Genomic DNA, 19,656 nt, shown 5'->3' with positions numbered 1-19,656 from the left:
GGTTTTGAACGACATTAGGGTGAGTAATTAATGACAGAATTTTAATTTTTGGGTGAACTAACCATTTCAGAAAAAACTAATTAAATTCATGAGGACAATTAATTCTAAATTAATTGTATAAAAATTATTAAACTTTTTACCTTTATTGTTAAATTTATTACGATTTTTATATAATTTATTCAATAAAAAATGAAAATGTTTTGTCCAACTTTAATTAAGTCATTATCAATGTCAAGATGCCAATAGTCGAGATCATTCATTCAAGCTTATTTTTATTTTATGTTTAAACCGCTACTCATAATATCTTCTTGTGTGTTACTGCAAACTGAAGTCACACTGTTTTGAAAAACATGAGGGTGAATACACTGTTACATTTATGAACTTTCCGTTTCCTTATTTGGTCTTCCTCTTTTTGTTTTGTTAATTGATTATTCCCCACCTGTATCCAGTTCCCTCATTACCTCCTGTGTGTTTAAATACCCAGTCTGTTCAGTTCTTCCTGTTCCGTGATTGTATAATGCTGTTATTGTAACCTAACCTGATGTAGTATTGTGAAGTTAAGATGTTAATGTGTTGTATATTGTCTGTTATCTCCTTCGTTCAGTAAACTCCTCATTTGATCAAGATCCTCCTCAAACTCTTTTATTCCTATGTTAGCATACACCCTTACTTGTAACTTACCACACAGTAGAGAGAATACATATTTAAATAATAATAATAAAAAAAGAAAAAATATTTTAATGGGGGGGTTGGGGGCAGTGAAAATGTTGGCATAGAATTTATCTAGAATAAGATGCTTAGAAGTTAAAGCATGGACTTCACTGACTTATTGAAAGACTTTGCTCTTCTCTTAAACATGTAGCAAGCAGGACTTATTTAAAGCGAAGGAGGTTAAACAGAATTAAAGTGATGTCAGACAGGTAGCATGGTAAATTTGATTTGGGAATCATTTATCTTTTCAAACTTTCATTAAAAAACCAAAACAGGATGGAGTGCAGTAAAGAGATGACCAAGAAACATATTTCACTGAGCAGAAGACATTGGAAAAACTCTTCAGGAACAGGGGTCAACAGTCACACATACACAAGACTAGATGGGGTGATGACAGACAGGGTGACAAACTTCTCTTCATACCACCGAGTGTGTCTGTATGAAGTCACTTAGAGATGGAGGGAAACAGTAAAAATAGAGAAAAAGTCTTTAGGCTGCTTGACTTTAACCAAGGGGAACATGGGAAAAATGTAATGAAGTGTTTGACACACTCCAGGAGTTTAAAGAGCTCCAGGTCCTTGGCAGGAAGTCTGAGGGAAGATCGAATGCAACATATGCCATCAAATTTACCAATTCTTGGAGTCTTGGTGGGGGATTCATGGAAACCTTCAGAAGAACAAAAAGTAACTAAATTTAATATGACCAGTATAAAAAAAAAAAAAAAAAAAAAAAAAAAGGATGGAAACATGGATGTCTCTGCATTTTTTTTTTTGTAAATCAATGGAATCCAACACAAATAATATTGGACTATACAAATTATTTAAATATTTTCATTGTATGGATAAAACAGTTATTCAAATTATCTTCTTTTGTGTTATTGCAAATGGAAGTCTTTCACTTCTTTATGTCTTCTTACTCTTTTAACAAAACAATGTTTTAAATTCCACTTTCAAATACCATGGAATGAATTGATTCATAAATGCATCTTTCACGAGTTAACTGCAAGTGTTTAAAAAACAATAATTAAGCATTAAACAATTGAAACAATCGTAACAATCCTTCAAAGTGGAAAATGGAACAAAAGGAAACGGCTGCATCAAGAACCAGAAGCAAATGATGACACATTTACTGCTGCTTTAATTTCAAACACGCCGGGAGTCGTATCGTCTCGCAGTTAATTGAACAAATGCTTTGCGCATTTCTAAGCAGCACTTAATGTTAAAATTGGGATTTTATGGCACAGTTAGAGACCACACATTATGACTGTTCACACTGTGTGAATGTTGTGCTCATGCAGCGAGACATGTGAAAGGAGAGTCATCCACAGAGACCCTCAGTCTTGCTCCAGCCAAATCTGGGTCAAGGTTGTCTGTAAAATTAGGGCTCTTCTGTCTTTGCCTTAAATTTTCTCCCTGAACAATGGGGACTCACAGCAGACAGAAGGCATAATAAAAAAAGCCCACATACAAATTCAAATTTCTTTTGGCTTAAGGCTGGTTTCTATTCCAAGTGGGTCAATACACTGACGTCTGTCCAAACATACAGTGTTTTTCATTTAGTTTTACGAGTTGTTTTCTAATAAGTGGGTTTCATAACTGCTGCATCATTTTACTGTCTTCGATGAGGTCTCTAGATCTGTTCAATTAAACAGATTCAGAAGAGAATATGAATTCATTGCACAGAAACTGAAGATGGCTGTGATTCATGCTCTCATCAGACACTGAATATGATTATGATCTCCTCTCCAGAGCTTTCAACGCACCAGAACACAAGGCGAAATCAAGGATGATGGCACCGCTGAGGACCCCTCAGAACAAACAACTGCTCGTCACTGAGTGTTTAAAAGCCCCAGCTTCCCGATGTTGCACCTCATGGCTGAGGTTTTACAATTATCTTGGATTGGTTATCATAAGTGACTATGCTAGAATGACAGTTTTAACCATTTCCATACTGGCTATTAAAAATAATATTAATAATAATAATAATAGTAATAATAATAATATTATTATATATGTAAAAGTTATAAAATACATGTACATGTTAGGGATTCATAATTTTATAAAGAAAATTAATTTTTGCCTTTTGACATCTTTTTTTATATTATTATTAATATAATTTTTAAAGGGATATTGCATTAAAAAATCAAAATTGTTTAAAAAAATATATAATTAAATGGTAACAATAAACTTAAAATTAATAATGAATAAATACAATTAAAAATATAATATAAATACAAAAATAAATGCAGTATGGAAACTAAATAAACATAAAATAGGCTAATATATCTAAATTATCTAAAATATACGTAAAAGTTATAAATTAGTGTTAAAATGAATATAAATAATAAAAAATAAAATTATAGATATAATTATTTGTATATTTATTTGTGTGTGCATTATGTATATATATATATATACACACACACACACACACACACACACACACACCATAAACCTTTCTCTATATACATACATACATGCATACATACATATATATATACACACACACACACACACATTTAAACTTTATATTTATTATATTTAACAATATATTTATATTAAATATACTTCATATTTACCATGCGTACCTCAGCAATTAATTACTAAATGAAGGGAATAAATACATAGGGAAATGCATGTGAAATTGAGATTAGTTTTTCACATCCCCTTTCACTCTCCCTGATGAATTCCTGTGTATCTTCACCGCCTTGACATATACAGCCATTAAAAGACCATAAGAACCAGAGAATCCTTTTACAAAATAAAACATTGTCCTTTGAAATGCCTTCAACAGTGCACCTTTCATGAAGATGCATTAGGATATGCCTGCCCACTAGATGAATACACTTACATAACCACATTCAGCCTGAGAAGGGTCTGCGACACGAATTACAGGCGTACGGTGGCGGCACCACAGGTGCCTCGAGCCAAAGCGAACAATAGCGTGGAAGCAAACAGCATTAGAGATGTGGACAGAATTAACGATGTAGGTGACCCACATGGAGGGAGGAAAGCGCCTTCGCTAGAGGTGATAGGAGCACTTGTGCTAAGTGCAGATATGGCGGAAAGCTATATTTACTGACAGGAAGTGAAGACCATTTGTCTTGTAGCTGTGTTATTAGCCGCTCCTTGTTAAAAACCGCTCGGCCTCTCCATTTAAAACATTTGTCAGAGCACTTCACTCCAGTTCTACTGCAGTTTAAACAAGGAAACATACCCCAGACTCTCAAGCTAATATGAAAAGCTTTGATAAACACTGAAGTGCGTTTCTGCTCTCTGACATGTTCCACCCACTCATTTTGCATTGTCCTCGACTGCAAAAAGACAAGTGTTGTGTATTCTGTCAGTCAAGGGATAACTCGAGATCTCTGCACTGATTTCTGGCTTACCTACGATTGAACAAATTGTGGTGACCAGACATCACAGACGAGGATATCTGGGATCTCTGACTCTGTTAGAAGTGTGTGAAACAGGAGTGAGCTGTGTGTCCACATAATCTATGTAATTTTAGATTATTATAGTACAAACCATACTGTATGATATCGGATACGTATATTTCTAAGACTTCAAAAATATCAGCATGATCAAAACCAAATTTTTTGAGCAAGCAAATTTTTTTTCTCAATTTTATAATACCTCAAGGTCATAGTACATGTGTAGAATTTCTGGAAAAAGGTGTCCGGTGTTTAAAAAAAAAAAATAATAATTATAAAGTAAATGTATAGTAATATGTCTAAATGAACATTTATTGGACTTTTTTTTTAAATCCTGTTAAATTTATCCAATATAATATATTAGTCCGTTGAGGGACATATATTTCTGAATTTTATGTCAGTAATCTGATATATTAATATAAACATTTCATTGACGTACAGTACAATGTATCAAAATTTCATTTTACTTTTTGAAATAAATACCAAAAACTGCAACAAACTGCATATTTTACTTACTTTGGGCCCCATTAAAAGGTGTTTTTTCCCCCTCATTAATCATTCTATATGAAACTTAACTGACATACCAAACATGATATTTGATGCATTAAATATTAGATTTTTTTAAAGATTGTCTTAAGGTTCAATAAACTGTTCCGTTTAAAAAAAAAAAGATTTTTCTGACTATTATTTCATGTCAGGCTTTACAGGATCAGTGTCCTGCAACTAACGTTATAAAACAGACAGCTCAAACTCAATTCTTACTGGATGAGTTATGTTTGAAGCCACTAGAAAAACCAAAAATACATACAACCATGATAAACCTCTATTGAATATGAGACACACATATATTAATGTGACAGCTCTACTGTGATGCAGTATAAACATAGAAAAATCTTTACTCATTGACACTGACGGCCACATGGTATATACACAGTCAAATCACTCAAAACTAGTGTTTATCTAACTACATAAACATCTGCCTTGAAATGTACTTATGATTAAAACCTCATGTGCACTGCAAAAAATCTGTGTTTGATTATGAAGAAACAAACATGAATACATAACCATACTGTATATACATTTTTTAGATGATATGAATATGTGAATCTGCTTTACAATTAATAATGTTGTAAATATTGTTCAGTTTCTTGCACAGACTGATTGTTTAGCTTCATAAGACCTCTTGATCTTCAATGATAATACAATAATATCTTCAGGAGCCACAGCTACATGTAAAGTGAACTTTTAGCTTAAACTGCCTGCCTTGTGAAATACATGCAAAAGTGTGTCAAAATGCTGTGCTTGGCGATTACTCATGTAAACAATTGTCAGTTATAGATTAAATAATCGTAAACAGTTGAATGATTGAAAATACGTTTGTAACAGTATATTGGATCCATGCGGCTCTTAAAGTGACAGTGGGTAATATTCGTTATGCCGTAACAAACAAAACAGACAAAGAAAATCTTTTTAAATGTAAAGTTTAATTCTTACAGTGAAGACTATGTTGTTTTATTTTACATTTGATTATTCAATTTCTGTAGTATGCTGTTAGCTGAATACTTTAGACTTCTTTACACACAAAAAAGCACTTTTTGATTCCATTTGTACCTTTTTCTACCTTTGTTTTTTGTTTTTTATTGTATTACTGACAGTTTAATAATTTTCAATATTTTTTGAGGACTTCTTTCATGATATGCCCTACACCAAACCCAACCCTAAACCTACCCAATAGTGCTAACAAATGCAAAACTGATATAAAAATCAATTTGCTGATATATATATATATAGATTTGAACTGCTTTGTCAAACCGCCTCTCAAGTACAGTACATCTCCGTACTCCATGAGCTACCGAACAAACCTACTGTCTATGAAAACCCATAGATATGAAGCTGGATATGTGCAATGCTAACATTATAAAACCTCAAGTATTCAAATCTCTCAGCATGTTAAAATTGTTTTGAAGTCATAATATTCTTCAAGTAATTTAATTGAAAATTACTTTTTATTAATCGGAAATATGCAAATCTGTGTGAAAAGAAATAAAACGTATAAAGTTTTACTGCCTCTAGTGTTCATTTCTTTTGGAAACTGGAGTGATATGTACTTATTGGTACGTATTTCATATCTCACGAAGAAGTGCCCCAGGTATGCTTTTTTCCATGAAACCAAGAAGAATAATCATGATAATGTTGACCTAAATAATCATGATTATGATTTTTGCCATAATCAAGCATCCCTAGCAAAAGCTATTAATTTTGTCCAGCCTATATATGCTTTTATTATATGCTCTTAGGTGACAAATAGCGGCTGACTTGCATTTTATGGATCACCAAGGACTACGGTTTCAGCTAAACTGTTATACTGAAAGAAATTCACCTACATCTTGGATGGCCTGGGGGTGAGTAAGTTAACATTTTTGGGTGAACTGTCCCTTTAACTGATATTTCTGAGACCAAGGTAGATGAAATATGGCAAAGCAGTCAAAGAATCGAGCTGCAGAAAATGGCTTCTGCAACAAAATAATCCGAACCCAACTGTTTGTTCTTTATCATATCTCGGAAAGCCAGGTGCAAAGGTGACAGAGAGCCGCTGCTGGGTTTGAGGATTCAGATACACCGCTTGCGAGTCAATAAGACATGCAGTGGAAAGATCTGACCTGCTTGGCTCAAGAAAGCCTCAGGAGTTCATGCGGAAATGTGTTTGTTTGTGCGTCACTGACCTCTTTAGGTTGAGAAGAGCCCAAGGGATGCCAGTCGGGGTCTTAAAAGCCGGCAACAGCTTCTCTCCTAGTTCAACAGCTTTTCTCCTGAACACCTGAAGTAAAAGAAAGACAGACAAACATACAGAGGTTAGTCTAACCTCATCCGTACACAGCAGAGGCAGAGCCGTGTGACCTCTGGCCGCCCCTGCATTCCCATAAACTCACCATATTTATTTTATAAGTCATATTTGCATGATACACAGAGTCGACTGGGAAAGAGAGGCACTGATGTTCTGCTGAGGGCAGGATCCGGGGACGGCTGATAACAGCAGATAAGACGAGGGCACGCAGCCTGCTGTAAACCTGCTGCCTGCCTGTCATCTTCTGTCTGCTACCTGGCCCTTCATTCCACTCCTCTGACATTTCAAACCATCAGGGAGCCGCTATGAATCCCTCAACCAGCAAATAAGCTGCATATCTGCTGGCTGCTGAGATGATATCACACTGAGCCCAAGCGGACTAATCTGGCTTTAGCTCTTTTATACAGAAACAGAATTTTAGTTTAAGTGTTACATAAAAGGGCTATGTTCAACACTTGTGTTTAACTATTAAAATAAAAGTAAATATATTGTTATAACTACCACTCAAAAGTTTGGGGCAATACGATTGTTTATGAAAGAAGTTAATACTTTTATTTAGAATGGATGCATTAAACTGATCAAAAGTAACATGACATTCACAATGTTACAAAGAAATTCTGTTTCACACATGCTGCATTTTTAAACTGTTATAATGTATTTAAATCAGGAAATATTGTGTAACATCATATATAATCAAAATTAAACAATACTGAAATAAAATGCTTCAAATAAATCTCTATTAAAACAAACAAAAAAATAGTTTAAATTCAATATAAAAAATTCTTAATTTGTCCAAGAGTCACACAAATAATTCACATTACAATAAAACCTTTGATAAAACAAAAAAGAAAACATTTAAATGACCACAAATCTCTCATATTAAATAAAATTTGTCATCAAAACACATTCTTATGTCAAAAAAAAACAAAAAAAAAACAACAACAACAATTTAGAATTTCAAGATCCACTTGTGACGTTGGCCCGGGATTCCTGCCTCAAAAAGGTTAGTCCTGCATCTTTTTCGACTCTCTTTCTGTGACTACACCTTCAAGTCTTTAATATTCAAATGGACAGCTTTCTACATCATGTCCCGATTAAACAAATATTGAAGATATACAGTATTTGTTGTGCAAGGTTTCAGCTTTTCTTCTTCTTTGAAGGGTTACTTTGGCGGAGGAGGTGTGCAGATCTGTGTCAGAGGGCCAGATTTACTCATCCCTCTTGTAATTCATCCTGTGAGTCAGAAAGCCCACAAAGCAAAGGTCCCCAGAGCACGGGCCAGATCGCTGCGTGAGAGCCTTTTTAAACACCAGAGAAGCAGACGGCACTGGCAGAAATCAAACCGCAATGCAATGACTTGTCAAAATTTACTGAGGAATAAAACCAGTAACACAACAATCATGCAACTGGAATTAAATCATGGGAAATCAGAGACATGATGCATCCAGCGAAGAGTAAGTATCATCTTAACACACTACCGATCATAATTCCCGCTGTACGACTCTAAATGAGGGTGTCTTTTCCTCCAAGTCCGTCATTCTGTATGCATATCAAGGATGAGGTCAACACATTGAAACTCATCGCTCTGTAGAGTTTTCCCCAGCGCCTCGACGGCCTAGATGAAGTTTGTGTGCTCGCCCTTGCTCTTCAAACACAAGGTGAGCCGTTATCTCATCCATGTGAATTCACTTAGCAGGTTGTCTGGTTGGATGCCGCCAGCATTCACCACGTTCAGCGCTGCATGTAGGCAGGCTAAAAAGAACATCTGAGCCTGTGGACTGTCATTCCAGATTACGATGCCATCAGCATGAGCACAATCGGGGATTATGGGAGAGCCGATCACTCAAAGCGTGCCATCACTTTGATCAATGCCTGTAATAAAACCCCTGCGCCTCAGAGTAAACAAAACGAAACAGAGCAGCCCTGCTAGACATTTTCAAATAAAGTCATGACAATGTTCAATAGATCAAAAACAGTCAGGCTTTAATATAAATGAGGACTGATGACCACAGCATGTTGCAGATGTTTATGTGGTTGACTTACATTTTTCAGTGGCGTCTGATTAGGTTAATTAGACTACATACAAAATTAAGCATTAAATTAAGTGCTTGCCCATGCAAAACTATACTGTGATGCTTTAGCAATAACGAGTAATAATAAAAAATAAAAAATAAATAACATACATAGCATACATTTGTGCAGTTATGTGGGACCCTGGAGCATGGGTATATTTGTAGCAATAGCCAAAAATACAATGTATGGGTCAAAATTATTGATTTTTCTTTTATGCCAAAAACCATTAGGATATTGAGTAAATATCATGTTCCATGAAGATATTTAGTAAATTTCCTACCATAAATATCAAAACGTAATTTTTGATTAGTAACATGCATTGCTTAGAACTTAATTTGGACAACTTTAAAGGTGATTTTTTTTTTTTTTTTTTTTTTTTTTGCACCCTCAGATTCCAGATTTTCAAATAGTTGTATCACCACCAGATATTGTCATATCCTAATAAACCATACATCAATGGAAAGCTTATTTACTCAGCTTTTAGATTACGTATGATCAATTCTCAATTCTGAGAAATTTACACTTATGGGTGGTTTTGTGGTCCATGGACACATTTATTATCATACTTTGCATCTAACAAGAAATAAAAAAAAAAATCTGTTAAATATTTATCTGTTTAGCTGAATAACAAAATAAAAATTAATGATAAGCGGAATAATAGTAGCCTTGGCTTCTCTTTTTAAATGCATTTGACAATAATAATAATAATGGATGCAACAAGGCATATTTTTCACAAATTACAAAATTAAGCATAATTAAGTTAATTACAATATATATATATATTGTAATACATTTTTTATTAAGTGTGAAAAGTAAAAGCTGGTCAAGCAGACTCTATAACTTGAAGGTTGCTCAAGTGTCCTGTTTCACTTCAAGGTGTAAGTGCAAGTGTGTATGAGCATGTGCAAGACTACAAGTGACTGCTGGTCGAGTGCTAGACATCCACTAAATGAGATAAATTGTCTTGTCAGTGGATGGTGACTTGAGAAACTCATGGGGGCTTTTACCTAGATTACTGTTAGGACTACAGGTCATGGAGCCATAGCTGCAGAGAGCCACCTGACCCTTTCAAAGCCCTCCAAAACCTGCTACGCTCAGCCAGAGATAAGTGAGATCCAGGCATGGAGACGAGCGGACAGAATGGTTCAAGAAAAAGCTATGAAAGCAAAGCCCTAAAGCTCGAGACAGCTTTGACAAAGGTTGACATTTACTCCACCATGAGGACCAAAGCTCATGCAGAGGGAGCACAGAAAGCGCACAGAGACATGAAAATTCACCTAAACTATAAGCAAAGGTGCTGTATACAAATGAAGGTTTGTTGAAGAATGCAAATTCATTCTATCATTAACTTTTAGCTCTGCACAAACAAAGTGGACAGCAGTGTTGCTTTGAGACAAATGTACCGTTCCAGTGACCTTTATTATTACAAAATGAAATTGATGCTTCGATATTTCATTAAACCGAGTGAATTTTCACAGATACTTCTGGAACACCGATTTAGGTCTAAAAGATTAATTGCTGTGTGGGAGAATCTATTATCAGATCAGTCCAAAGAAAACCAGGCAGACAAAACAAGGTCAACATTACCAAATGAAAATCCCAGAAGCCGTTAGCCCAGATGAACTCCTTTTACCAAATTAAAGGTGCTTTTAATGCATTTTTAAACACTCTGTGAATTGTTATTAACCATCCAAACAGGTAACAGTGGTCTTTACCAAAGCAACTATTACTGTTATTATTACTCATATTAGGCTACGTTTACACTGTAGGGCTAAATGCTCAATTCCGATTTTTTTGAAAAAATTAGATTTTTTTTGCAAGGCCGTTCACATTTCCAATTAAATGTGACCTTTTGGGATCTCCTGTGTGAACGTGAAATGACCCAGAAGTGACCTGCATGCGCAGAAGAGTACTCAACGGTCAACGACGTCACTCGTTGTTCGCTTGAAATGTTTTCGTAAACCGCCCGGTTCCGATAAGAGCCCTCGAGTTTGGCCTGAATAGAGCTGTCACCCCAAATATTATTTAAATCTGTGACCTCGCTTCTCTTCCATCGAATGGCCAACATTAAAATGTTACATTTTGACTTTTTTGGGGGTTTTATATGGGAATGATACCTGCACCTGTGTATACACAGACACACACAAACACACAAACAGACAGACAGACAGACACACACACACACACACACACACACACACACACACACATGTGCACACACGCACATAAGCACACACTTACATTAGAAGAATAAAACTAAGGCAAAAAATTCAATAGGTGAACAAAGACTAAAGACTTCCTCTCTTCTGCAAACATGTACTGCATGGCATGAAATATTGATTTTCACCAAGGCCTGAAGTGAAAAACTACACTGGATATATTTCTGGTCTTAGAGCATGTAGAGAGACACAATGGTCACCTGTTAATAAATAAAACCTCTTAATTGAAACAAGAATAAGAATCCAAGCAGATGCAAAAGAGGTGTTGAACACTGCACTGTGCTAAATAGCTGTCACCTCTGATGCAGCAGAAAGCATCATTTGACATCATTTAGGGTCTGGTACAATAGATCATGCAGGAGAAACTTCTGAACGCAGCACCTGAAAAGCAATTTCTCTGAACATTTCAGCATATTTATCTTAAGTCAGCAGAGCAGGACAGCTCTAGCCCGCGAGGCTCAGCCTTTAGCTCCAACTGCGTAGATGTAAGAGCTAGACAGATGAACTATGACCAGAGAAAAAGAGCGTTTAGAGACAAAATGAAGGACACTATTATCCACACAGGAACTTGTGGCACTGTCATTATCAGAACATTAGTGACCATCAGCTTGAACAGCTTGAACCCAGAGCAAGCAAAAGATGTGGTGTCATTTAAGAGAGAAATCAAGGCTTCTACTTATGATCTTACAAGTTCAAGTTTACTCGAGTCATACAGCTAATGAGAGACAGATGAGGCAGGTATGTCCATATATATATATATATATATATATATATATATATATATATATATATAGCAGACGGATCCATATGCTTTTGAATCGCTCTTGTGGATGATGACATAGACTGATCATTCTGCACAGTGGCGCTTCAAGTTGAACGCACCTAATGGCGGAGGGAGGAAGGACGTCAGGGTGAGTAATTAAAAATGCTCCAACTACTTTAAAAGCCAACATTTGGGCACATTTCGGCTTTTATGAACAACTTTTATGACAACCTTACTGTCAACCACAAGTCAATTCAACAGCATTTGTAATTGTTCCAAATTAGAAATGCTTGGTAATTTCAAAAAATGTAAAGAGAACCTTGTGGAGAACTATTTAATCAAACAGTGTACCCTGAGAGCGGCCTTTATGAGGATGATGGAAAGGAACTCATCTCTCTTCACACAAGATCTTTTGTATCTTTAGGGAAAATACTGTAAAAATGATGTATTCAAGATATATACAGAGAGAAGAGAACTGTGCTAAATGAATAATGAAACCTGTGATATTTCCCCAAGGTTGGATTGGGAAACCTGAGTGCGAGAGAGCGATCTCTCGTATGAACGTCAGTAAATTACACCCAGAGCTCCAGTCAACGGCTGCTCTGTGCCGGCTTCCCTTTGGCCGCAATACAAGACCTGCTGTAATAACATACATTTGACATAATTTGAGTTTCTGTTGATTAAACCAATCTGTCTTTGAATTAAACCAATTTTTTCGTTTCAATGAACTATTCCAATGAACTAATGTTAAGGAAAGGTAAGGTAAGTTAAGTTAAAGTTTATTGCTGTGTACTTTTTGGTTTTTAAAGTTGTAAACAAAGATTGTTGGAATACATTTACAGGGCTCCAAACTGCAACTAAAACGGTTGCATTTGCGACCATAAATATTAAAATGCGACTGAAGTTTTTGCTGAGGTCGCCACTGGCGACTAGGCCTATGTATTTATATGTTATCTCTTAAAAAATTGCATGTAATGCCTTTTTTCTGATTGTTTTGCATTCACATCGTTTGTTATGTTCGCACATTGAGTGAATGCGCATTTAAGTTTTAGTGGGAAAAGTTTTAAACAGTCCTCATCTGCCGTGCAGCAGCGCTGACACACACCTGATAAATGCGCGAGAGAAATGATGGAGACTTGGAGAGAAAGTGCAGAAAAACAGCATCTATTTCGTTCATAATTTGAACAAACTACAACAAGTAAAGCTTTCATCTGTGTGGATATTGGCAATATCGTTAGCAGTTCTAGTTTCTAATCATAAGGCTTCTTCTTAACAAGATCTTAGTCCATGCTGTATTCTGTTAAGTATCAGCTTTAAAATAATTCCAAATTCACAACAAAATTCAAACATAAATACAGTTTTGGTGCTCTTTAAAGGGCCGTTCAGATATCGCGACTAAAAACGCGTGGAAAACGCCAGGCGTGCCGCTTTCTTCTTTTCAAAGCACCCAGTGCAGAAGCGCTCCTGAGGCGTCTGCCTTTGTTAAGCAACCATGACCTGCTCTCTCCATGAAGACGCGTAAAATTTCAGCAAATGATAAATGGATTTGCATCACTAAAAATCACTTGCAGCAGCTCTGTTACTACATTTATTTTAAAATGGCTATCCATATACAGCTATGATCAGCTTTCAACTTTGGTACTGGAAAGGATGAAGCTGATTGGTTGGTTCTTGTCACATGACCTGTGGTGCGCGCTTGCGGGATTCTGAAAAGTTGAGATGTTTTTAACTAGATGCGATCGCGAGTAGTGCCTCAGTTCAAGCAGCACGTGAACCTATCATACCTTGCTCTTTACTACTAGAGTACATAATGAACATGAATTAACATCAAAAGGTAGGCTATTTTATAAGAGATTATACAGTACAACACTTTCAAACTGTGGAAAACGCGTAAAGCTTGTTAACATTGCTACGTAATATTAACCTCAGTAACCTTTTGGTGTCCATCATCAGTCAGCTAGAAAAATAACTATAAAGAGGAGCATTTTGCTATATTTATGAGCTATTGAATTTTTATATTTTTACTTAACCTGTTGTCTATATGATTCAACTCCTCCTATAAAATTTAACTTTACTAATTAAGAAAAACAGACTGAAAGTGTGAAAGACATGCACTCCTAAAGGAGCTTAACAGGTTCTTCACAGAACAAAAATGGTTCCTCAAAGAACCATTCAGTCAAAGGCTCTTTGAAGAACAATCTCTTTCTGACCTTTTCATAATCTGTTATTGTCTTCAAATGTTAAAGGTCCTTTATGGAACCATTTAGACAGGAAAAAAAGGTTCTTCTATGGTATCATGAAGCACCTTTATTTTTAAGAGAGTATGACAACATTTACAGGACGCACTGAGGAGGACCCCAAACTATACTCAGGGGCCAAGTGATGCTTATAGTCCATGATATTGGTACAGATTCTGTGTAATAAACAACGCATGACTGTATATTTCAAGTTGGAAAAGACATTTAGCTCCCACTTTAAGTGAACCTTCATTCCCAGGTCATCTACAAGATGGATTAAATGCTGATAAAGTCAACAAAAGATGAGACATAAACACATCAGTATGATTAAAAAGTTAAAATGTAAAATAAATAATTTAAATAAAACAAAGTAAAATAAAGTTTTTTTCTTATAGGAGCCAATGGCTCCTAAGTCGATTTTTTTGTTTGGAGCCCTGCATTTAACTCGAAAATACTATTGTACTTTTTCTACTTCAAAATTTAATTTAATGTGTTTCTTGACATCTCTTTGTAATTGTTGGTGAAAACCATTTCTACACCATTTTCATGCAAAATTGTCAACTTACCAGCTTAAGTAGTTGAAACATTTATGTAAAAGTTCGACATTTTTAGAAAGTTTGATTTATCGAACTTAAAAATGTGATCTGATTATCTGTGTGGAAAGAAATGTAATTCTTTTTTTTTTCCAACATGACTGCAGTTGTGTTACACAGTATTAACACAGTCAGTGTAAAAGCAGTTTCTTTAATTTAGCATGATGTAAAACAGGCCCAATACTCACCTTTTCCAACTTATTCACTCCGATAAAGAACACAACAGACATCCGCCGACATAATTGTGCTTCTGCTGGCTGCTGCGTTTCTTAATTTATAAATACAATTTGTGTAAATGCCAGAGTCTGTCTGCCATGCGTGTACAACGGTGTGACAGACAGCTGAGGAATAATTGATTCCTCTAAGGCTGAGCAGGCATCTTTTTAATAGGACAGATATACGGTAACATGGGGCCATTGTGCTTCTAATACAACAGGGATGAATAGGCGGCCAGGCAGACTGAAGCAGAATTTATCAGCAGCAGATCCTGTTGCAGCTCTTTTCAATAAGACACTGAGGCCTCTGTGTTCAGACACACTGAATCGGCCTTGACATTGTGACACATCATATCAAAAGAAGAGGGGGGAAATTCAGCTTGTAAAAAAAAAATTAATAAAAAATACAAGCTTAACCATACCAGTAAGTTAAAATGTTCCAGAAAACACACTTCTGTGTTGGCTGGCACCGACATTTAGTTGTCAAGGGCATGTCTGGAAATGATAAACAGTGTAGTCATACCGCAGCCATTCAGATGAAAATGAGGGGCTGGTTGAAAAGACGAGATGGATGGCATGAGATGACAGGGACGAGAGATAGATGGAGAACAGGCTTTCAGCATTGTGATGAAATAGGCCACAGGGACGCACCTGTGCTCACTGATAAAGCAGAACTAGTGAGAACGTGGAGCCACACTGACCCTGAACGTCATTTCTCACCATATCAAAGGAAGAACAGGAAGCGCAGGTGTGATCTTACAGACCACTGCCGAACTACAGAACGGGGTTGTCAAGTGCCGTACTTTAACGCAGAGTCCATACAAAAACAATATCCCAGGAATAAGTTACAGTTTAAAATATATTAAAATAGAATAATAAAAAAAAAGATATACATTTTATTTCACATTGCATTTGTATTTTACAGTTTTAACTGTATTTTTAATCAAATAAATGTATCCTTTGTATGAATAAGATATCTTTTGAATGGTAGCTTACCATAAACACACCTGTATCAAGTATTGCCTGTTTAAGACAAAGCACACAATCACAACAAGAGCAAAAGATACCATCAAGTACTTCATTTGCTGACCTTCACCCAAAGGCTTTCACAAAAGGCACACTTGGATCACTCTCACAAGACGATAAAGTGGCCCGAAAGAACCAAGATCAGATAGGAGGAGACACTCGGTGACGAGAAGAAAGGAAGGACTTCTTTACACACAACTGTCAAAACACTCTGTGAAAAGACATCAACGATAACATTTTCCTTTTCCTCCCTCTATTTCTTCTGTCTGGACAAGATAAGTGTGTAAGAAGGTATGACTGAGACAGATAACTGAAGTTCTAGAGTCTGTTGGACTGGCTCAAGAGTCATTTGTTTTTGAATCATACAACAACGGTCATGCTGTTTGTGTGTATCTTGTATGCAGCTATTGAACACAAAACTACCGAAAGATGAGTGGGCTTTGTTTGGTTTCACACTACAGATACCATTAAACTCTAGTTAAAGCAAAAAAATGGACTGGTTGGGCCGTGTTTCACAAGCATCTGTTGTGACTTCACAAGCTCGTATTTACATCAGGATTTCTATTCTGTAAGTTATCATACTCGCATTTCACATATATACCACTGTAATTTACGCAAACCATATATATGTGCCTGAGCAAAACAACTCTGGACTATCAATAATATTATGAACCTACACAGATAAAGAAAACAACCACACAAACAAGAAAAAAAACTCCCAAATTGAAACGCTCTCAGATTTCTTGACATGACTACATTGTATTCAAAATGAAGTCGGGAGCCATGCTAAATCTGATGATGCAAGTTGGTGACCTTTTTGGAGAGGCAGACAACGGACAGAAGAGACTGCCATTGCATTGGTCTCTAAATGAGAGCGGCGAAATAAAACCCGCTGTCAAGCAGCAAGTCTCGCAAGCGTGTTTCAGCGGAGACTTTAACCTTTAAAGCACCCACATCAGCCAAAGGAAAAGAGAGAACTGGAGCAGAGTGATTCTATCAAACATATCAGCCGATGAAATATCATGCTGACTGCCTTTGTGTTGGCATGCCCTAGTGGATACACTTCAGGACAAGTTCAGCCACTTCCTGAAAAAAAAATACAAATAATAATAATAATAATACATCAAGATTTTATTGTAAGGTTTAAAGCTGCAAGTAATTTTTGAGGTATTTAGCAAAGTTTAGTGCACTGAAACATACATGCCTTTTAGTCACTCTCAAATACATAAATATATGAACTTGACAAACAATACAGCAAGTCATTTCACTGCAAAATAACAGCGTGAAACTTTTCCACAGGATTTCCAGGATTTGTCATTGAACAACAGCTCTGTGTAGTTAATGTTGCTCCATGTGAAAGCGAGCCGGTGATGGAGATTTACCGCAGATTACAGAACCGGCTTTACTGACGAGATGCGCATTAAATATCGCAAGCGATTTATCGTGCAGCCCTAATAAAAACCAACCAGAGGTTTTTTTGTTTTTATGAGCTGTTTAATAAAAGGTAAACATGACACGAGGTATTAAAAGGGAAATGTTCAACAAAAGTTTGATGTGACTAAAAATTATTTTGAAAGATATTAATACTTGTATTCAGCAAGGATGCATTAAATTGATTAGTATTGACGGTAAATACATTTCTAATGTTTAAAAAAAAATATTTATTTATTGAAAATAAATGTTCTTTTAAATGTTCTACACAAAAACAATAAATAAATAAACAAACACTGAAGACTGAAGTAAAGGCTGCTGAAAATTCTTCTGTCATCACAGGAATAAATAATATTTTAAAATATTCTAAAATGGGTCAATTAAATTAAGTGTAATACAATATTTAAATCTTAAACTCAAGCTATTGAAACTTCAGAAATCATTCCAATATGTTAATTTGGTGCTGAAATTTCTCATCATTATTGTTGTCAAAAACAGCTGATGCTTAATATTGTGTAGAAATAAAAATAGAAAAATCCAAAGAATAGCATTTATTTAAATCAGAAATCTGTTGTACCATTATTATTGTGTCTTTAGAGTAACTTTTAAATCAATTTATTGCATCCTTTATCCTGAATAAAAATATCAATTCCTTTCTAAATTAAAACTTACTATAGAGTGCTTTATAAAAAATAAAGTACCATGCTTTTACGCTGCTGCTGAACTGTGTAAACAAAGCCCGAAACAAGAAATCTGAGCTGTGATTCGAGTGTCATCTGGAGTGTCATCTATCTGCTCAGGTGACATGCGCCTAAAACTACAACAAACAAAACAGCCTCACACAGTTCTTCAAACAATACATTTGCCAAGTAAAATAATGCAAATGCTGATGGGAAGAAGGGGCTGGAATAAACAAAAGTGCACATTAAAATAAAGAATTACATAAGGGATCAAAATACACAGTATGAAGTCTGCAGTCTGCGAAAGTGTCAAGATGCCCTAGTGGTACCCGAGCTACAGGACCTGCCAACAAACCTATGAAGATCTGTTCTTAAACCTGTTCAAGCTGCGATAATCCTTCCAAAACTTCCACCGACGTGTGACCCCTTTCGCATAAACCAATTTTCGCCCCGTCAGGGTATCCCGTGGTGCGAAAAGTTGAGTGAAACGCAAACACCGGGAGTTGCCTTCCGGCAAATGGAAGGAATGCAAAGTAACGTGGAAAACTCCTCAGACAGACCGAGGTTTGGGCTTCAAGTGCTTGTAACTAACAGATCGCAACAGTAATCAAGCATGGTGCATCGGAAAACACCCCGGCCTATTAACGCTGGAGATTATGCTAGTGGCTTCTAGACGGCCTGGGCTCGGTAATCCAATTATGTGAGTTCAGGACTAAATGGCCAGAGCTAAAGCAGCAGAAAACGCCTGAATGGAGACAGGAAGTGGTGAATTTTTGATGTAAATAAGAGGTTTTGTTATTGAGAGATGAAGAGTTGACATGGTGAGACACAACAGTAATGGTCGGACACAGATGGCATTTAAAACTTGCCTTGTTGAACATGTCTAGGAGGTGCTCTGATGAAACTCGGGAATACATTTCAGTCGCCCTCGCCAAAACAAACACCCTGGCATCAGTCCTAAGCCTGAGGGGGCAAATCTAAGCAGTGAATCATGACTAAAATTCGATAAGAGGCAGACAAAAGCAATAAAGCGGCAGGCCCGGATTCAGCATGTTCGAATTAGAGATTTGGCCGACTGCGAACGGTCCACTTCTCCGCCTCAGTGAGCACCAGCTCATGTCCAATCAGACACCTGCTGAGTGAGGAAAATCAGGCCAAATGCTCTGAATGCAAACCTCTTCACCTTGCAACCTCTTAGACGGCCACCAGCAGAGCAACGCATTCGCAAGCAACTCGGACGGCAACAGGTTGGAAGAGTCGGAGAACAAAACATCCTGAAAAAACCAACAACATGATGGAAAAGAATTCAATAATAGTGGCAAGTGGCCACTTATTTCTGATTGCGTTTGTGTTGCTGGTGATATAGTGTGAAATTGCAGCTTAGTAAAGCTTGTTTGAGCTCCGTCCAGCTCAACTGTGAGGGCTGAAAT

At 36.3% G+C, this 19,656-nt stretch overlaps 1 protein-coding gene across 3 annotated transcripts in view; it reads right to left on the bottom strand.

Annotated features, from left to right (window-relative positions):
- The window catches only part of LOC113099335 (mannosyl-oligosaccharide 1,2-alpha-mannosidase IA-like), a 61,869-nt gene that overhangs the window by 26,674 nt on the left and 15,539 nt on the right, over positions 1-19,656 (bottom strand). For all 3 annotated transcript variants that reach the window (XM_026264353.1, XM_026264351.1, XM_026264352.1), the window contains exon 3: positions 6,868-6,962. In XM_026264353.1, coding sequence (XP_026120138.1) covers positions 6,868-6,962 — 95 coding nt within the window. The remainder of the gene's footprint in view (positions 1-6,867; positions 6,963-19,656) is intronic.

Source organism: Carassius auratus, unplaced genomic scaffold (genome assembly GCF_003368295.1).
Source record: "Carassius auratus strain Wakin unplaced genomic scaffold, ASM336829v1 scaf_tig00216914, whole genome shotgun sequence".
Lineage (NCBI taxonomy): Eukaryota > Metazoa > Chordata > Actinopteri > Cypriniformes > Cyprinidae > Carassius > Carassius auratus.
Note: the sequence above shows the minus strand (reverse complement) of the source record. Positions and strands in the feature narration are given on the sequence as shown.